The 22,706-nt window shown below is 33.8% G+C and overlaps 1 protein-coding gene across 1 annotated transcript in view; it reads right to left on the bottom strand.

Annotated features, from left to right (window-relative positions):
- Positions 1 to 22,706, bottom strand: part of gfpt2 (glutamine-fructose-6-phosphate transaminase 2) — a 48,273-nt gene that overhangs the window by 21,041 nt on the left and 4,526 nt on the right. The window contains 6 exon segments of the mRNA NM_001033921.1: positions 555 to 634; positions 6,802 to 6,863; positions 15,201 to 15,335; positions 17,396 to 17,454; positions 21,152 to 21,277; positions 21,370 to 21,465. Coding sequence (NP_001029093.1) covers positions 555 to 634; positions 6,802 to 6,863; positions 15,201 to 15,335; positions 17,396 to 17,454; positions 21,152 to 21,277; positions 21,370 to 21,465 — 558 coding nt within the window.

A 22,706-nucleotide genomic window follows, 5' to 3' on the forward strand; every position in this document is an offset into this window, starting at 1 on the left:
TTTTAATACAACTTGAATTTATTTGCATGTTTGAATCCAATCTAGTTTATTAATTGTATCAACTTTTATCAACAATCTTGAATTATTTTTATTATTCCATTATTATTATTTTTTATTTAATACCTATTTTAATACAGTGTTTTTGTCATTTTTATTTGAAACTTTTCATGTAATTTCAATAATTTAGAATTATTCATGTTGTAAACAAACTTTATTGTTTAAAAATTGGAATATATTGCAACATTGATGACTTTACTGTCACTTTTTAGACATTTTTTTTATTTCTAATTAAACACCTTCTGCCCAAACAGCACCTACTTCTGAACAGTGCTGTATAATCCAGCAGAACAAAACCTTCATGGAGATGAGTGAAAATGTTAGACATGACCAACTCACTGATGGAAATAGCTCTGAAATGAAAAGTTCAAAAAGTGCGATCTGTGGGTGTGGAATTTAGCTGCATATTTAGTCAGAGATAAATTCACTTGAGTGAGCAGAACTGGTTTGGGTGGATGAACAGGCGGAGAAGAAAAGATGACGTGGATTGAACTTACCGCAGTTGTACTGGACAGGAATCTGCTCTGTGGAAAGTTCATATTGACTGCGGATGCCGATGAGCAGTGGACTGCCTCTCCTGGTCAAAAACACAAAAAGACACACATCTGCTAATGAATGACTGTGCCAAGCAGGTGTTGTGGGTATAAAAACTGAAAATTACAGATCTTTTGAAGACATTTAAAGGGTTAGTTCACCCACAACAAAGTGTATTTTTCGACACAGCGGAAAGAACCACCAACTTATCCAGCATATGTTTTATGCAGCAGATGTCCTTTCAGCTGCAACCCATCACTAGGAAACATCCAGACACACTCATTCACACACATATTCTACTGATAATTTTTTCAATTCACTTATAGCACATGTTTTTGGACTTTTTGGGGAAACCTGAGCACCTGGAAGAAACCCACGAGAACATGGGGAGAACATGCAAACTCCACACAGAAATGCCAACTGACCCAGCCAGGGCTTGAACCAGCGACCTTCTTGCTGTGAGGCGATTGTGCTACCCACAGCGCCACCCGTGCTGCCCAATTCTCAGTGTCATCTCATTTCAATACTAAATTGATGTGCGAGATTTTTGTTCCTATTTTGAGAGCCTTATTCAAAAATCTGATGCCTCAAGACTCATAAAGAGATCTGAAACACATGCATATGAATATCAAGTGGCTTAAAAGAAGCCAATATATGTGAAGCCACTTTATATTCATTACTTATCTCCGGGGCAGATGGAAACCCTTTCAGCTTAGCTTAGCATAGATCATTGACTCAGATTAGCCCATTAGCATCTTGCTCAAAAATGGCCAAAGTATTTCCATAATTCTGCTATTTAAATTATTCTGTTTAGCATCATATTCTAAGATGGTCAAACAGCAAAGGTAGTGCTTTCTAGGAATGATACTCTCAGTCCAGCATAATGATCAAGGAACTTTGCTGCCGAAACATGGCTGCAGCAGGCGCAATGATATTTGATTTTAATACAATGTTTGTTCAATTGTTTGTTTTATGCTAACGTAGGTTTATTCATTTATTTATTTATTTATCACAATATTAATATTTTATTCATGAAATAAAATGTTTATAATGATTTTATTATGATGTTTATATATAGTTGAAGTCAGAACTATTAGCCCCCCTGTTTATTTTTCCCCCCAATTTCTGTTTAACGAGGAGCTGATTTTTTCAACACATTTTTAAACTTAATAGTTTAAATAACTCATTTCTAATAATTCATTTATTTTATCTTTGTCACAATTACAGTAATTAATATTTGACTAGATATTTTTCAAGACACTTTTATACAGCTTAAAGTGACATTAAAAAGCTTAACTAGGTTAATTAGGCTAACTAAGCAGGTTAGGGTAATTAGGCAAGTTATTGTATAACGATGTTTTTTTCTGTCTGACTATTTAAAAAAAATAGCTTAAAAGGGCTAATAATTCATTCATTCATTCATTCATTCATTCATTTTCTTTTCGGCTTTGTCCCTTTATTAATTTGCGGTCGCCACAGCGGAATGAACCGCCAACTTTTCAAGCATGTTTTTACGCAGCGGATGCCCTTCCAGCCGCAATCCATCACTGGGAAAGGGCTAATAACTTTGTCCTTAAAGTGATTTTTAAAAAATAAAAAAAATGCTTTTATTCTAGTGGAAATAAAACAAAAAAGACTTTCTCCAGAAGAAAAAATATTATCAGACATACTGTGAAAATTTCCTTGCTCTGTTAAACCTCATTCGGGAAATATTAAACAAGTAAAAAAAATCAAAAGGGGGGGGGGGGTTAATAATTATGACTTCAACTGCATATATATATATATATATATATATATATATATATATATATATATATATATATATATATATATATATATATATATATATATATATATATATATATATATATATATAAAAGTATCTCAACATGAGCACTTCATTTATCATTAATTTAAATTTTTATTATTATGTATCTGTGTATGCAGATTTTATTTGTTTCGACTTGAGTATTTTTATGTCATTTACTTATTAATATTATTTATTAGATTTATAAGGTGGGATGTCTTGAGTTTGACTATATCTACGATTATCTCGCATTTCCCTGTGTGACCTCATGAAGACCTTGTAGGTTGAAACGTTGTTAGTGTGCCGATTTATGTTTAGTTCCGTCTTTATATATGAACACAAGCCAAACATTTGGTATCTTTTACCAACATCTTAAAGTGTAAGACAAATGCAATTCGAAATCTTTTAATAGCATATTTATTTAACATGAAGATCAATGAAAAACATACCGTTTTAGAAAAACGTGACATGATGATATGAGATTCTGACTGTATGATAACCTTGGATAAAAATATCACAGTGTTACAGTTTAGTGTTAACTGCTCCAAAATAAGTTTGTTTTAAATGACTGGGTACAAAAAAAAAAAAAAAAATTGTTCTTGTACTAAACACAATTTATTTTATTTTAACAATTTTAAATATTTGGGAACATCAGCTTTTGATATAGAGGCTCATTTACTGCTGGAGAAACTGATGCCCTAAAAACTAAATAAAATAGTTGTGAAAAACATGTTTTAAAAAATGTCCAAATACCTTAGGAACGGTATAAAAGAAAACTTTGGCGATTTTAAAACCTTGACTTATCCAAAGCGCAGTAAACCTTGAAACCTGTTATCGTCCCGTGCCTACATTGAGTATATTATGAATTTCACCTTATGCTAAACTAACCCTTTAATCTCCTTTCTGGGATAATTCTGTCATTGTTTCTATGGTAGAACAGCACACCTGCTGGACTTTGCCCTAGTTTCAGTAGGGGAAAGAAACTGCTCCTTTATTGGCTATTTGAAGATTATTACCCCTGCTATAAACTAGACACCCATGTTAAGCAGAGGTCTTTCACTCTCTCTGCAGTGAGTGCAGTGGATTTTGGATTGTAACTAAACAGGCAATTTGTGAATAAATCATTGAATCGTGAACAACACAAGTGCGGGTGTTTAAAGCAAATTGGACACTTTAAAATGATTTAGTGGTTTGGTGTCACGTGTAGTAAAATATTAAGCAAATTAACAAAATAGTTCACCTAAAAATGTTTATTCGTTCACTACTGACTTTATGAGTTTCTTTTTTTATGTTGAGGCTAAAAGATGATATTTTAAAGAACACTGGAAAGCGATAGCCACTTGTATAGTAGAAAAAAAACAAGCAAATTAAATTCAGTGGTTACAAATTTCCAACTTTCTTCAAAATATCTTTTTTTGCGGTTAACAGAAGAAACAAACTCAAAAAGGTTTTGTCAAAAGAACAGGGGGAGTAAATGATCACAGAATTTTCCATTTTAGGTTAACTATCCCTTTAGGGCGGGTGTCCACCCAGTGTTTTTATGCTGCAGAAACATGAACGCTGTTCTAAACACGTAGCGCTGAGCTCTTTAATTACATATTTTTTCTTCGGAAGAAAGTCTTTTGTTTTTTTTTAGCTAGAATAAAAGCAGTTATTAATTTTTTTAAACACCATTTTAAGGACAAAATTATTAGCCCCTTTAAGCTAAATGTTTGTTCGATAGTCTACAGTTGTCTAATTCCATTAACTTGTCTAATTACCCTAAACTGTCTAGTTAATCTAATTAACCTAGTTAAGCCTTTAAATGTCACTTTAAGCTGTATAGAAGTGTCTTGAAAAATATCTGGTCAAATATTATTTACTGTCATCATGGCAAAGATAAAATAAATCAGTTAATAGAAATGAGTTATTAAAACTATTATGTTTAGAAATGTGTTGAAAAAAAATCTGCTATTATAAAAAAACAGGGAAACACCAAAGATGCTTCAATATTATGTGTGTTTTATTAGACTGCACAGAGCAGCATTAAAACAGAATGCATTTAGTTTGATAAAATTGCACTATTTCTTCCCCATTTAATCACAAGTGGAAGAACCGGAAGTGGTGGACTGTGGTAAAATGAAAAGCTGCACTGCTTTCTTCACTAATGGTGGTATGAATCTACTCATAACATCTTAACTACTCATAGTAGAATCAAGAAGTTTTATATTATGGAAATATTTTATATTATGGAAATCTTCAGGTTTTTTGTGTGATATATCGCTGATATCGTGATCTATCATTATATCAAAATAGCTATGATATCATATCGTATTACTGTACCTGAATATTCGACTACTTTTTTCACTTCCATCTTTGCTCTATCTTTATTTATTCTTGCAATTTCTTTCATTCACCATTCTACAAGATTATTCCAATCAAAGTTGAGGATTTAATTCCAAATAGAGATATTCAAGACATCTGCAGAAATTGCATTCATATCGCAATATAAATCCCAGCAAAATAAAATATCGCAATGTCATATTTTTCCAATATTGTGCAGCCCTATTCTAAACTATTATACATATTTCTCTTCTTTGAGGAGAACATAACGAACATTATACTGAACTATGTTCCTGTGTTTTCTTTTCATACAATAAATGCTAGCAGGATCTATATTTCCACAGATTTTCATTGCATGAAAAAAAAAAGAAATACATAAATGTGTTTGTGTTCTCTAGATGAAAATCATTTAGGTTTGGAATAACATTAACAAAACATTACTTTTGCTTTTGGACAATATAAATGTCAATACTAACTGTACATTTAGCCAGGGGATGATAACCGTTTTTAAGGTATACCAGGGTTTGGAAAAGTCAAGGTTTTAAAACAGCCAAAATGTTCTGTTATACTGTTCCTATGATATATAGTTGAAACCAGAAGTTTACAAACACTCTAAAATAAGGAACATAACCATTTTTAAATAATATATCTCATGGTAAATCATACTAAACTTTTACTATTTTAGGTCCGTTTAGATTACCTAAATGATTTATATTTGCTAAATGCCAGAATAATGATAATTTTTTTACATTTATTTATTTAATATTCAATTCTAGACAGTCAAAAGTTTACATACATTCCCTTGGCATTTTTTTAGCTTTACTTTTAAACTGTATAACTTTGGTCAAATTTATTGGGTATCCTTCCACAAGCGTCTCACATTAGTTTGCAGGAATTTTTGTCCTGACAGAATTGGTGTAACTGAGTCAGATTTATTGGCTTCCTTGCTTGAACAAGCTTTTTCAACTCTGCCCACAAATGCTCTATAGGCCTAAAAAAGAAAAAGTTTAGTCACATTATCTGACTTTTTTTAATGGTTATGTGCCTTTTTATAGTGTTTGTAAACTTCTGGTTTCAGCTGTATATAAGATTTTTTTACATTCCTTTTTTGGTTTCTAGGACAACAGCATCTCCAGGAAAAAGGATATCCAAAGATGCAGTTTTAAATTGTCGAGAAATGTGTGTTTTAGAAATTAATGAAGACAGAATTAGTCAATTAGTCATTTGAATTTAGCCTGACATGTTTATTGATACAAAATGTTTTAAATGCTTCTCAAAATAATATTTATTGTGTTTAAAGGGGAAAAAAGTTTTAGATATTTACCCAGACATTTAAAAAGAATATATTTCAGAGCAGTAATCACAATACCGTGAAACTGTGATATTTTTTTCCAAGGTTATCATACCGTTAGAAACATATACTGCTCCATGCCTGTGTATATTACCACACTTATCAGTTTTCATTCTATTTTATTTCTTTTTTTCCGTTCAAGACTTTTTCCTCATTGTATCTCAGGGTCTGTGGAATCATATAATTTGAAAATCCCTAAGAAAACACCACTCACGAATAATCCAAGCAACAACCCCCCTCAAATATTCCATGAAAAACATTTCCAAAAACTCTCTTAGATGGTTCAAAAACAACGAAAGCATTTTAGTGTCTGTGGAGCAACCCACACTGATGGGTCTTGCAACATTGCCTGCCTAAAAATGCTCCCTTCACCGCAGGACATAAGTGACCGAGAAAAACCCAACAACGCATTCGTTTACAATCAGCAGCGGGGCAGATGGGAATAATTAACTTCAGTCTTGGCCTCAAAATTATATATATAGAGTCAGAGTACCAACCAAGCGTGGTGAAAAACCCCTTCATAAACACCTTTGCTAGTTCCGGGATTCCTTGACTGAAGCAACTTTTTAAGAATCCTAGTTCCTTGTCTTTAAATTGTGAGCATTATAAACTTTTTTTTTCATGACAGCAGGTTATAACCTTAGGGTTCCTGTTCACTGGCATGAAAGAAAGGAACGAGGAAACCTGAATGTATTACAAAAATGGAAAAATAAAATGAGCTTTTACTGACCTGGTGGCAACAGCCTCTCCTGGGAAATGAATGCTTTTGAAAACCAGAGCAAATGCTCCTTCCTGAGGGAAGAACGATAGTGAATGAGACAAATGTTATGCTATGAAACGCTATGTTAGAAATATACAGTTGAAGGCAAAATTATTAGTTCTCCTGTGAAATTTTTATCATTTTTCAAATATTTCCCAAGTGATTGTATAATGCTAAACAGAGCCATTTTTACAGTATTTCCTATAATATTGTTTCTGAAAAAAATTTAATAGAATAGATCTTTATTATCATTGTCACAAGTACAACATAATTTACAAAGTGCTCACGTCATTGCAACAATCATTTTGTCTATATAAAAAAATGAAGTGCTAAAATTACTAAAATGGCATAAAAATAAATATATCTGACAGAATATGACCATACATGAGCTCAAGACATACATAAAAACTACATGATACACATTGGGGCTGCACGGTATTAGAAAAAAATTTGTATTGTTATATATTTTTTTATTCTACGATATATATTGAATATGAATACAATTTCACTAGATGAGTTGAATAACTGTTTGGAAAGAGTTTATAATTTTAGATTGATTGGGATGATTCTGTAGGGAAGTGTATAAAAAAAGGAAACAATCTACAAGCAGAAAAAAAATTAAATTAATTCAATAAAGAAAAATATGCAAATTAAATAAACAGTAGGGATGACCAATATATCGGCAGCCATATCGATATAGGCTGATATATGATAATTTTTATGTTTTTGTTAATGGTACAATATCAAAATTAGGCTGATATCTTTAAGCAGATTATGTAATTGTATAGAACTCTCTATAAGATCAGCTTGCAATTTAGATTTTTTTTATTTTTACTTTGAGTAGGCTATTCAGTTTATAAGATCAGATCAAACTTTTATGAAGTTTTCAAAATAAAATCAGTTATTTACTGTATAAAAATATAGCATTTTTAAATATTTATATTGATCGGCTGATATATCGGTTATCCGTCTCCAAAATCAAAGAGTTATCGATATCGGCCAAAAAATTATATTGTTACATCCCTAATAAACAGCATTTTATTGTTTTCCAAAGAGTCGAAATGTAGTCAGGTATACAATATTAAAGTAATCAAATGTAAAACAATAATGCATATTCTTTGTTCTATAAATAATTCAAAAAATTTAATCATTATTAATTTTTCAAAGTTACAAACGGTGAATATTTTTTGATATTGATTTTTTGATTGAAATTTGACTATTGCGAAAGATCACATTGCGATATTCTTCCTGGAATGATATATTGTGCAGCCCTAATTTCCATGCATAAAAAAAAAAGTTTATTTCTTAGTTTGGCTGGAATAAAAGCAGTTTTAAAATGTGGTTACATCATTTTTTAGGGGTCCATTTTATTACAGAACAAATCACTGTTGTCCAATTATTTGCCTGATTAACTAAACTTGCCTAGTTAACCTAATTAACATAGTTAAGGCCATAAAAAGTGCATTTTAAGCTGAATACTAATATCTTGCAAAACAACTAGTAATAAGTTATGGTCCCACTTTATATTAAGTGGCCTTAACTAATATGTACTTACATAGGAACTAATAGTTTGTTACAATGTACTAATTGTGTAAATACATGTATTTACTGTGTACTTATGCTTGATTAAATACATGTATGTAATTACATCTGTAACTACCTTTTGTAATTACATTTGTAAATACACTGTTGATCATCCCTTACACCTTAACCTACCCTTAAACCTACCCATGCCACCAAACCTGTCCATAACCCAACCTCTGTTCCAACCCAAAAGCACCACAAGTGTTCTCAAATACATTATAAACACAGTAAGTACATTGTATTTATTTTTTTGATGTAAGTACATAGTAGTGAGGGACACTTAATATAAAGTGGGACCTAAGTTATGAACTGTCATTATGGAAAAGACAGAATTGTTAGTTGATAAAAGGCAAATATATATATATTAAAAAAATCTGAATTTCACAGGAGGGCTACAAATTTTTGGCTTCAATTGTAGATAGACATATTACTGTTCTGTTGAACAACTATAAGTACACTGTAAAAAGTGATCAGTTATTTAAAACAAGTAAACCAATTGCCTTAAAAGCAACAAGTTGACTTACAAACAATGTAAGTTAAGTCAACTTGGGTTTTTTGTCATTTTAACAATATGCAGTACAGTCCACAGTGAAACAAAACAATGTTTCTCCAGGACCAAGGTGCTACATCAAACAACATAAATTGACAACATAACACAGTACTGTGCACTACTATAAAAAAAAAAAAAACTAGAGAATGAAATAAAATAAGATAAACTAAAATAAAAATGAATAGAATAAGAATAAGAGCGCAAAGTGCGGTTTGTGCAACATTTAGTGCAAATAAGACAGGACAGACAGGACAGGAAAAGAAACAGTAACGCTGACCAGTACACTACAGATGTTGTGCAAAAATATTGGAGAGGATATAAAAACATTTGTCATTGACATTTTTAAGTGAACCCATAGTAAATTGAATTTTTATAAAAATTACAATATTACTTTTTTATAATAAAGTCAACTAATTGCTTTTTACAGTGTAAACTACAGAAATCACTAAAAGTGATACTAAAAAACTACCATGCATATGTAAATAGTAACATTTCTAATTTGACTGTAATTGACTTCCATATTTCATTGATCGTACCTTTGCAATACAGACAAGTACATCAAAAGCAGGTGATGATGAGAATCTCACATTGTGAATCAAAGCTCAACACAAACAAATTATATTGCAATAAACATTTAACAACATCAGATGTACAGTAACATAAAACTCCAATGTATATACAGTTGAAGTCAGAATATTTAGCCCCTTTAAGCTATTTTTTGATAGTCTACAGAACAAACCATTGTTATACAATAACTTGCCTAATTGACCTATCCTGTCTAGTTAGCCTAATTAACCTAGTTAAGCATTTAAATGTCACTTTAAGCTGCATATAGTGTCTTGAAAAATATCTAGTAAAATATTATTTACTGTCATCATGGCAAAGATTAAATAAATCAGTTATTAAAAATGAGTTATTAAAACTATAATGTTTAGAAATGTGTTAAAAAAAATCTTCTCTCCGCTAAACAGAAATTGGGGAAAAAATAAACTGGGGGGTTAATAATTCAGCTTCAACTGTAACTGATGGGACGAAAACTAGAAACACAGTATTGTTGACAAAAAAATGAAATAAATAAGCAAAATATAAAAATTGTAAATGTCAATTTATGATTATTCATCATATTTAGTAGTAAAACATACTGTTAAACCCAGCCTGATCTCACAAGGAAACTGTTTTACATTTTGTCAGTTTAGTGCAGAGATGCCCAAAGTGTGGCCCGCAGGCCAAAGTTGGCCCATTGTAACCTTTGATTTGGCCCACCATCCCATCTGACAGGAGAGTGAGTATGGAGGAGATGCTTGATGCAAATGACTTTAACACAGAGATCGTCATTTCTAATTTGACGTAACCTTTTTCATTTGTTAACTGAAATTACAGGTTTCAATTAAATGTAAATGAATCTGATTTTTTTAAAATGCAGTTACTGTCACTCGATGGATAGAGGACAATGCAGAAAACATTTGCAAGCAAATCAAGTAATTCTGTAGTAAATTTAAATTTTCACCCATTAGATTTACCCATGGTAAATTACTCAACCTATATTTAACTTCAACCCACTAGCCTCAATCAAATTTGTTTTTTGGCCTTGCATAACAAAAGGTTTGGGCACCCCTGGTTTTGTGGCTAATTTATGTTCAGTTGTACGAAAATGTATGATTTCAAAAAGGAGGCACCAAATCCCACCCCTAAACCCAATCGTCATTGCAGTACAAGCAAATCATACTAAATTGTACGAATGAGATTGTACAAATTCATCCGAATTAGTCCCTAAATCAAAAAGTAGCAAATTGCCGAGAGATTGTGTTTGTTAAACCATATAACTAATTTATAGAGTAGCATTTTACTGTTTTATTTTATTTATTTTTTTATCAAATTATTATTATTATTCCTTTGTTTTTACAGTGTACGGTTTTGGGTTTTTCAGGCCTGTCTCATCTCAGGATCAGACCTGGAGTGGAGGCTTAGAGAGGTAGAGGGGGCAGAGAGTAACAGAACCCCACAGTGAGAGCTGATCTGAGGGGAATAGGGGCCCTTTCAGTGCTGAGTAACTCATATATGCCTCTCCCGACTCGCTGCCCAGAGGAACACACACACACACAAACACACACACACACTGCTGTCTACACATAAAGTCTATAACATAGGTACTTTGACACACTGCTAGCTTTGGAGATTTCTTATGTCTACGTGCTTTCCAACGTGCAACCTTTACCTAAATCACTACATTGATCTACGTTACTTGCTTAAACTATAATTACACTATAATGGAAACATTTGGGTTCAGAAAAATATTTAAAGTAAGTTTTTACATATATTATGTTTTTACAATATTATTAGCCACTTAAACAATTTTGACCTATAACCAATATTGACTTTTTATTTAAGCCAAACTTAAAGTAAATAAAGACTTAAATAAAGAAATTCACCACAAAAAAAGTATAACAATAAATACTGTGAAAAAAATTGAATTACTCAAAATTATTTGCATTGCTTATATAAAAATCACTTAGGAAAAATTTGAAAAAACTAATATTGTCTTCAACTGTATATGTATACATCAGCATTTTTACAGCTTTTCTTGATATTAATTTACATGTGAAATTAAAGGTTTTATGAATTTCTCCTTTGCCTCTCAGCTTTGGTGCTTTATTTTTACATTTGCGTCTGGTTTCTATTTACAAAAGGTAGTGTAACTAAAAAGGTTTGACTTCAATTTTTGGTATTGTAGCAGGAACCTTTATTGTTAAGTCTTTGTCTTAGCACAGTTAACTGCACAAAGCACCCCAGGCCTGTTTTCAATTAGACTTTCTCTCTTCTCGTTTCTCTCAAAACCAGGTCAGTTAATGTCCTTTGGCGTTGGAGGTTGCTTAGAAACCTGCAGCCGCCCAATAAGACACGACTGCACACCTTAAACCTTATCATCCCTTTATCTCTTAGCCTTCCATTACTAAATTGGCTGCTTAGGTAGTTTAGATAGAAAGCAATCAAAATTTAGTATATCAATTAAAAGAGAAAGCCATAAAACAGGCAGAGTCCTATATAGAGACGGTCAAAAAAGGCACTGTCACACGGCTATTATGCTGATAGCAAAGCACGGTGTTTTATAAACCAATGATAAAATCTAGATTCCTGTCAAGAATATCTCAAAGGGCACTTCCCTTACTCATACAATGCCACTGAACCATGTTTGGATTGAGCTGAACTTCCCAGCAGAGGATTTTATGGCCTTCAGAGTAGTCCAAAGGTGCTCGCAAAGACTCATAAAACAAGGTCATTTAAGGTCATTTCGATCTGCGAAAATGGTTTTGAAAATGCTAAAGACCCTGTTCCCTTATAGATGGACTGAAGTGAAAACTTCTGAAAACAGAGGTGTAGAATCGCTCACTGATTGGTCTTCTGGAATATTGCGTATTGTTCGCTGATTTTTTTTTTACACAACTAGACAATTGCAAGAACAGATTGCACCAAAACTGAGAGCCCATTGAATGTGAATGGTTACGTATCATGCATTTTAGGCTGTAAAGTGTGCATCAGTGTGCAAAGTCAATGCAGTGTGGATGAGGAGGCTTTTCATTCTAAAACAAATGCAGGTTAGTTTAAACGTACCCTCAGGCCCTGTTTACACTAGTGCGTTTTAGTTTTAAAACGGCGTTGTAGAATGAAAACGATCCGCGTCCACACTCGCGTTTTACCCAGCGTTTCTGAACTGCTCTCCGTCCACACCAAAACGCTGAAAACGCACATCACGTGACCACACACACACTCTCGGGCAAGCGCTCCAGCATTTCTACCCAGATGAGAGCTCTGCTTGTCGGACTGCTCATCAAGCATCTCCCGCTGGATCTAATCTCACTATATTTGCTGAACGTGATATTTCATTCATGTTGTTGTCTTTATCTAACGACATAGGCCAATTCCCTGACTTTGGTCATTGGAATCTATTAAGTTACTTGTTCACGGGTAACATGTTTTGGTTAAGCGCAAAGATAAGTTAATGATTAATCCAGGTAAATTGACTGATCGCTTGCCTTTATTTCCTACAATGTATAAACTTATTGTATGTTATACTTTTATAATTATCGATTATTAAAACTGATATTCAGCAAAAGAGAGGGTGCGTTTCGTATTTTCGCTGAAATTGAAAGGAGGCAGTTGTTATCGGCTCCGTTTTGTTATAAATATCCACACAGTGAAGATGACGCTCATATATGCAGCACGGCGCCTCAACATTTCTGCTGTCTGTTAAGTTGCTAATATTAAAAAGAAAATAGGCAGTTCCTTAAATCATGTTTACATTTTATTGTTGAGAAAGTGAAACAACGTAGCCAAGGTGATGTGAATGAAGTTATAAAGTACACTGTTCCCTTTGAAGATTTACCCGTGTCCTCGGTATGTTTTCCATATCAAACTGAGAAGGGGGAGACTGCAGCCTTGCTCAAACTTGCGAAGTCTTAACTTACAAGAAGAGGATGCGAGACTAAACTGTGTGTGTTAGGCTACTTAATATTGAGGAAAAGCCCCAATCAGATAGGCGAACGTTTGCAGCCCCGCCTCCGTTTTCAGATGTCTCCGTCTTTCCCCATCCACACTGAGACGGAGCAGCAGCGTTTTAGAATGAAAACGGCCTTTCCAGCGTTTTCAAAAAGCTCCGTTTTCGGCGCTAGAGAACTCCGGCGTAGTGTGGACGGATGGCGTAACCGTAGCAAAACTTATGCGTTTTCAAACTAAAACGCACTAGTGTAAACGGGGCCTCAGTCAACAAGAGCCATTCGGACTGCCATCTTGGCCCATATAACTGCCAGTGAAAACCAAACTTTGACTGTAATAATTAAACATTGACGAGTTAGAGGGTCACAATTATGGCCTAAATATTATTAGGAGACCAAAACATTTCTACAATTTCACCAATTCCTCCCAAATCGTCCTTCAGCTTAGTCTGTTTATACATCAAGGGTCGCCACAGCAGGCCCAACTTATCCAGCATATGTTTTACACAGCGGATACACTTTCATCTGCGACCCATCACTGGGAAACACCCATACAGTCTCACATGCATACACATACACTATGGCCAATTTAGTTTATGCAATTCACCTATAGTGCATGGACTGTGGGGGAAACCGGAGCAGTGCTAACCACTAAGCCAGCGTCTTGCCCGCATAGCAATCAACAGAATGAAAATGTTGGATATTTCTAACCAACAAAGTAGTCTGAGGCTTTTCACGCAAACCAATGTAAAACATACATAACATAACATAAAAAAACAAAAAATAACAAAACATAACAAAGCAAAGTAAAGCAAAGCAAGACAAATATAAAAACAAGACAAAACAAAACAAAAGACATGATGAAACAAAACAAAACAAGACAAATACCAAAACAAGCAAAGACAAAACACAAGATATGAAAAAATGAAACTAAGCAACACAAAATAAAACAAAACTAAATAAGACAAGATAAGACAAAACAAGACAAAACACAACAAGACAAGACGAGACAAGACAAGACAATAAACTTGCAACCATTAGTCTAATTCAATTTAGTCACTTGAAATGTGGTGTTTGTCCAAGGTGCATCAAAAATGTGTCATTTATTTATAAGGTTAGACTTTTCACAAATAAACACTGACCAATCAACAAAAGCAGAGGCTCAACCAATCAAAAGGCTTGACATGCAACTAGTATGTACTGTATATAGGACTATTTAAGAATGACAACACATATAAGAATGATAGTCATTGGTTCTTATATGTCAAGCAAGGATGATTGACCAAATCTAAATGCTTAAACATTGGTCATTATGTGAATAAAAGATTGTCTCTTTAGAAGACTTGTACTTAACCACTTGATTTCAATTAGTTCATTTTTCTTTTTTCTTTTTGTTTACAAAAGTTTTGAAGCAGAGTGACAGAAATCTCTCAGGCATTAATCAAAACTTTCTTCGTTCGTGTTCCAAAAATCAGGTTGAGTAAATGACGATAGAATTGTCATTTCAGTGTGAACTAAGCGTTTAATGCCATACTCCATTTATTACTGAGATCTGCTTGAAAATCAAAGAGAAAATGCACTCAAAATGTTCTTCTAGAGGGATAAAAAATGAGCAAGAACTGGCCTTTAACTTCCCCAATCCAAGCAAGGGGTTTCCAGAGCCATGTGAGTAAGACCACCCCCTCACCCCGAACACACACACGTACACACTCTCAAACACACACGTACACACTCGTGATGCTTACCAGCTGCTTGATGACGCGCTCCACTAGGGTGGAGAAGGACACATAATCGTTCTCTCGGTTGTCATAGAGGTACTTGATCAACTTAGGGATGACCTCCGTGTCTGTGTCCGACTCAAACTCATAGCCTTTGGAACCCTGTCAATGGGTTGGGAGGGGGAAAAAGCCATGGTTACAGTCAAGTAAAACAAAACATGTTTTTCTTTTGTGGAAAAGGGGCAGAAAAAAGAAATCAGAGACAAATGAAAGTGAAAGAGAGAGAGTGGAGTACTGAACATTTATTGGTTTTGAATGGTTACTCATTGCTTATAGATATTGTGCAATAAACCACTAGACATGAACGTCACTAAGATGAATAATAAACCACGCATTTCTTTTGTATGTATTTTCCGTATAAGCACCATCTACGTTTGCACCCAAAGAAATTATTATAACACAAGTTATGACGTAAGAAGGTCATATTTGGACAATTGTTTTTCATGTCTCGACTGTGCACTCTTAAAGTCCCAGTTAAATCAAAATAATATTTTTTAGATGTTAGTGTCAGTATGTTAGTCTTAAGGATATCTGTAAGCTAGTTTGCTCCGAAGCATTGACAAAATTCACATTTAGAAGATTCAAACTTGAAGTTTGTCATTTCTGCCTTTTTACATCACCTCATACTTCAGTTTCTCATCAAATCTTCTGACCAATCAAATGTATTCTAGTATCTGACATGTCCCGCCCATTTCACGATGCTTTTAAAGGGTCATGAAACACCAAAATGCATTTTTTGAGATGTTGACAGTTATATATGTGTCCTACGTTGCTAAAAGACACTATTAGGACACATATATTTAGCCAACAAGTGAAAATTGGTAGTTTTTGCATTGTTTAGAGCAAATTCGACCTTCTGGTTTAAAAACAAAATTTTGAAACTACATCACGGCGATGAGATCATTGTGTAAATTTCAGCGTGAAGATTGTACTTTGTACTGGCTGGTGCAAAGTGACGTCATTGAGTTTTCAGCAAATCTGTTCATTAATTCATGAGACAGACTCAGTTTATACCAATCAGCGTGCTCTATTGTGATGGAGATGCAACATCATTAATATGTATGATAGAGCTTCAAAGGCTCTTTTTACCTGTTACAGTGTTCAGAAAGACGTCAAGTTGTGTTGTCAACCTTGATTCTAACAAGTAGTAGTAGAAGAATTGGTCGGAGTGTGGACCCACATGTGTAGATTACAGTGTAGATTACAGTGGTCTGCTAACACGCAACAACAATATGTTTGAAAGGAAAATGTTTTACCGGGGAGCTTTTTGAATCTGCAAATGGTGAAATCCGGATTTAAAAATTTGATTTTACAAATTAAAAATAAAACCCAAAATTACTAGAAACTTCTGAGGAAATGTGGATAGCGTGGTGACGTGATTGAACTATGTGCTATAACATGTAAAACAGGATCAAAGGAGAAACATCCAAACAGCAACTCTAGTAAACACCTTAATCATAATTATATTGTCTTATTCAGATTAGGCCAAATAATTTGATTACTGATGTCCACGTAAACGTAGTGACTGTCGATCTCCCCTGCGTATGTGTTTGTGTTGTTGTTGTGAAAATCAGCTGTTGTGCACGTACTGAAACTCCCCTTCTTATGTACTTTACTCCTATCAACATGTACTTTACTCCTATCAACTCCTATGACAATATGGAGCTCTTATATCCTATTTTTGCCTTCCTGTTGTGACTCTGCCTTCCTATTGTTTGTGATTGTTTGCTACCTGCCTTCGGACTGTTAATTTGTATTTCAGACATTGATTGTTTGCTGCCAGCCCTGACCATTAGCTTGTTGTTTGACTACGATTTTGCTTATCCTGCTTCACTGTGTACGCCCGTCCCTGACCACTGCCTGTTTGACCACAAGCTTAATAAAAACCTGCAAGATGGATCCTAATCCTTTTGACGAATCATTACAATTATATACCTTTGAGGTACCAATATGGACTCTTTAGGTACAAATGTGTACCTTTTGAAAAGTGATAGCTCTTGTACGTTTATATCTGAGGGTTTCTCTGGCCGTATGAAGTTTACGTTGCAATATTTTGTTTCAAGAACATTTTACTCTCCTCTTTTTTTAAGTTTCTCAAAATAAAAAAATTCAGTTGGAAAGGATAGGGCTCAGATGAAGAGGTAATTGAAAGAAGGGCTCACCAGGTACTTTTTCAGCTCCTTGTAATTTGTGATGATGCCATTGTGGATGACAACAAACTCTAGGGGTATAAAAAGCAACAGAAGGATGAATAAATTCACTGTAGAAAAATATGTATGTATATATACACTTGTTAAGTGGTGACGTGTTGGTGACGTATGTTGTACTGTTTCGGGGTCCAAGCTGCCTCTTATTTGAGTTGAGAAATTGTTTGTTTATGATCACTTTTTATTCATATCACACATTAAAATAAATTTTATATAAAGTCATAGTGTCCACAACAATCTCTGGGCTTGTTGCATTACAAATACCAAATTTGTAAAAAAATGAATCACTTTCTGGCCATCGGATATTAGGCATGGAAATGTATATTGCGGGATTTTCGAAAGTATTAAATCGCTTTGTGAATGTTTATTATTAACATTTCATGAATCTCCTCATACAGTTGGGTAAGAGCGCTTGAACCTGGAAGCCACTTCGTGTGATGCCACACTTAACAAGTGGATAGCAGGGGTGTCCAAACTCGGTCTTGAAGGGCTGGTGTCCTGGAGAATTCAGCTCCAACCCTAATCAAACACACCTGAACCAGCTTATCAAGCTCTTACTAGATATACTAGAAACTTCCAGGCAGGTGTGTTCAAGCAAGTTGGATCTAAACAATGCAGAACATCGGCCCTCCAGGATCGAGTTTGGACACCCCTAATATAGATAGTTGAATTAAAGTTTAATTCCTTTTCAAATATTTCCCAAATGTCTGTGTGTGAGTGATCTCTTTCGATAAAAAGAACGTTAATTATCTTCCTGGAGGGCTACCAAGCTTAACCAGATATTGCTGAAAATCTTGATCAGCAGGTTGAGGTGTGTTGAATTGTAGCCTAAACTTAAGTGGAGTGAAACTCTATAGGGGAAGACCCTCCATTTACCTTGGCAGACTTGTACAATGTAATAGCAGTAAGCTGGCCCACATTTCTATTTATAACCTCCATTCATGGAAGTGAGTCTGCAGGCTTTTGATTTTGGTGTTGGACAAACTGATCTTTGTGTTTTGTAGTAACTAAATAAGTACTATTGTGTTATCATTGAAAGCTCAGTACTTGTCAAGAGGTTAAACACGCCCATGTTTCATGATATTACAGATTTACTTGAACAAACATTAAAAATACTTATTTATTATTATTTTATATTACAAATTTCTTACAAATTTGGAAATATGGAAGTTTGGAAACATAAACTAAAAAATAATATAAACATGTGAAAACACCTTGTTCGCACCTTGTTATTAAAAAATGACAATTTATTATCAATAGTTTGAAGAATAAAACAAAATTATGCTTTACTTAATACATAACTATAACTTGAAAAAATTATCTATCTATCTATCTATCTATCTATCTATCTATCTATCTATCTATCTATCTATCTATCTATCTATCTATCTATCTATCTATCTATCTATCTATCTATCTATCTATCTATCCATCCATCCATCCATCCATCCATCCATCCATCCATCCATCCATCCATCCATCCATCCATCCATCCATCCATCTATAATTATAAGTACATTTTATTTGTAAATTTTCTTTCATAACATTATACTTTATTTTAATAAAAACTATACAAGTGACTTAATAATTCTAAATGAACCCTGGAATACACTTATATAATAGACATTTACACCGGTTACATAATACAATAACCAGGAATACATATTATATCCAGGTCACCCATCAAACTGTAACGCTTTTCATTAAACCGCATTATGCTTTCTGGATCATTTACAAATCATGCTTGATTATCATGCAAATTACAGATTTCTAAACCTCACTGCAAATGCCTGTAGTATTGTTTCTATTTTAATGGTCACAGAAGAAAGCTGAACCCAAATCAGTAGCACTCCAACCTGTGTGGCGAGAGGAACTCCTGCTGTCTGTTTCCACCCCCTACTTAGGTGTTTATTTTTTAAGGTGAACTTTCACATCTGAGCCGCCAATCAATCACAGCATTGTGGGCTTTTATTTACAAACAAACCTAATGGCTTTAAAGCCTGTGTCAACTGACTAGTCCTGTTTTACTGCATAAAGAGTTCATAAACTGACAGCAGCCACTGCTGGCTTAGTAATGCTAACAAATAAACCAGATGATTTCACACTCGAAGAAATGCCTGGCTGTTTCATCCAAGTTTTGGGTTAAATGAGGACAAAACCCTAATGCTGGGTTACCTCAGAGCCAGAGAGAATGTTGTGCTATTTCTGAGGAAAACTTTTGCGGATTTATGTGGATTGATTTTGAGGGTATAGTAACTAAAAACCTAAAAATTTACTTTAAAATTTACTCTAAAAAACATAACATTTTACTTTACAAACTTTATTGCAAATAAATCATACACACATTTGCATATTAGTCAATAATATTACTGAAATAATATAAAAACTGAATAAATATATATTTACATAGATAAGTATATAACTAGACTCAATGTTTAAACAGGCTCAAAATTATTTGAGCCCATCAATCTATTTATTTATTTACTATTTATAAATCTCAGTGCCATCGAAAAAAATAGGAAGATTCGAAGAATTTATTGGTTTAATGGTGTTCTTGCCACACAATTGGTTAAACAATGTGCATGAGGTACTTGATTCCAGGTATCATAATCCCTGGTTTATATCTGACACATTTGCTAGGTTGCTTGGCGAACGTGACGCCATCATAGTGTTTGCGAAGATTCGCTTTGGGTGCACGTGACATGATTTTGGTTGACGGAGCTCACAAAATCTCGACTCGAGCAAGCAGTTTGCGTGGTGCGGCATTTAATTTGAGTCCTATAAATATATTTATATATATTTGTAGACCAACCCATGTTCTGTTGTCATTGATATTTAACTGTAATAGGTAGACCTGTCAGAGATATGAACGAAAAAAGTGATGCATCAAAGTTTGATTTAAAGAATGTTGAATGGTCATAAAAATCCCTATAATCATTCAAATAAATTATAAAAAATAATAAAAATAACTGGTTTAAAAATCTTGAACAAAATTAATGATATGACGTGTTTCCGGAAACTTCCTAGTCTCTCTTTTTATCCGTCTGACTTTACAGTGGGTTTCTAAACTGTCCACTGTTGCTTTAAAGAATATCCCAATGGCGAACGTGTCAAGTATTAAAGACTCGTCCGTTTTGTGAGGTCCTCGCACAGTCAGCGGAGTTCTTCAACGCGTCGCCTGGCAAAAGTAAATCAGCTTTAAGAAGATGGGCAATCCAAATAATATTATTTTATTTCCTAAATCCAAACAATAAAATGTAACATCCATAAGATCAGCAAGTATACATTAGAATTAATTTTAAGCAACAATGCATTTAACTCTGCTAACGTCACCTAAAGCTGCTAAATGTAAATGTATTTAATCTGGTTGATCATTTGAGGTTGTGCGACAAATTGCTTCCAAAGTAATCTTGCTATCCACCACATTTACTTAAAATATTTCATACATTCCTCAAAGGTGTATTTAACTCCCACTTGAATGCTCCTTGAAGAGTAGTGGTCATTCTGCTGCTGAAATGTATAAAACCATCCCAGGACTAGGTTTTCAAGTTGTCATTTTAAGTCAGTTAGCAACTCTGTTTGTTTGTCTGAGTTAGCAACAGTAATTTGTTGGGCGTGTTTAACAAGAAGTTAAATGGATTTGTTCATATTGAACCAAAATCTACCCAGTGTATATGCTGTCAAAGTATTCATGCTGTCTTTATATTTTACCGTTGTTCTTGTCGGATCGGTGAGGGTGGCTGTTGAGAGGACTGGGCTCTCCGTGTGTCGCCCAGCGAGTGTGTGCAATTCCAAAGTGTGTGTCAAGTTCTGCTTCGAGGTCAATGGAGTCATTCTCTGATTAGACAAACAAGGAAATATGAGAGAAAACGAATCACTACAAGAAGCATTTTAAAGAAAAACTAAACAATAAAAGAGCTTTAACATACTGTAGATCTCTTCATTAAGAGCTTTCACCTTCCCGGTCTTCTTATATAAGCAGATTTTAGCTTCGTCATCTTTCACAGGGCCATCTACTGCAATACCTGACATTAAAAAAAAACAGTTTACGTTAAAGAACAACATTATATATACAGTTTTCTCTTCATCTCTAATTTAAAAAGGGTTTTAATTTCTTATTTAATTCAGCTTGTAGCAAAATAAGAACTTTTCAGATCTCCGAGATTGTTCATGAATGTTCACGGATGCTCAAGAATCTCAAAAGTGCTACTGTTTTCTGCAGTGAAACATTAATAGCAAAAGCAAATATTTGAATAAAGTGCAGTTTCTGTCCCATGTGTACACATCCTGGGAAACTAGGATGACAGAAGGTATGATTGACATCATTTTTGCAGGAGAACATGCCAGCTTGAGTGGTAAAACCAAAAAAAATAAATGGCTGAATGTAAAAAAAAATGCCTGTGAAACTGACAATTATCAGCATAAATTCAATTTCTTGATTTGACAGTAACCCACATTAAAACCCACATTTAAAGTAACAAGACAAATGTGTGTTTTTTATTTACCAGTGTATTCATTTGTATATTACATTTAAAAACACCTAGAGTTAATCAAAGTGATTTAATGAAGGTGTCAAAGTTCATGACATACTTATAATGGCTTCATGTTTATGATGGATTTATGACAAGCTTTGTTGTCTTGGTTATGTCAAGTTGTCATGACAAAGATAAAAATCTGATCTATCCATCCATCCATCCATATACCATCCATCCATCCATCCATCCATCCATCCATCCATCCATCCATCCATCCATCCATCCATCCATCCATCCATCCATCCATCCATCCATCCATCCATCCATCCATCCATCCATCTATCTATCTATCTATCTATCTATCTATCTATCTATCTATCTATCTATCTATCTATCTATCTATCTATCTATCTATATCTGCAATTATAAGTAAATTGTACTTGTACATTTATTATTGTGTTTGTTGTGCCATACTGCAACTTCCAGTGTTGGGGGCAACACATTACAAGTAACATGAGTTACATAATAATATTACTTTTAGTAAAGGGTAAAGTAACACATTACTTTAAAAAATGAAGTAATAATATTTAGTAATAATAAACTTTTTTCAAATGTAACTTGTGTTACTTTTTAGATGAATTAATACGCTTAAAAATAGTTTGCTAAACTAAAATTAGTTTAACCACGTTGAATCACAATCATCAATCAGAGAATGAGCTCCTTGTGGAAACAGACATAAACTAAGACGGCAGAGCCTTATATTTTCAAGTAGGTATCGCTGTAGCCCGGAG

The sequence above is a fragment of the Danio rerio genome, chromosome 21, assembly GCF_049306965.1.
Source record: "Danio rerio strain Tuebingen ecotype United States chromosome 21, GRCz12tu, whole genome shotgun sequence".
Classification (NCBI taxonomy): domain Eukaryota; kingdom Metazoa; phylum Chordata; class Actinopteri; order Cypriniformes; family Danionidae; genus Danio; species Danio rerio.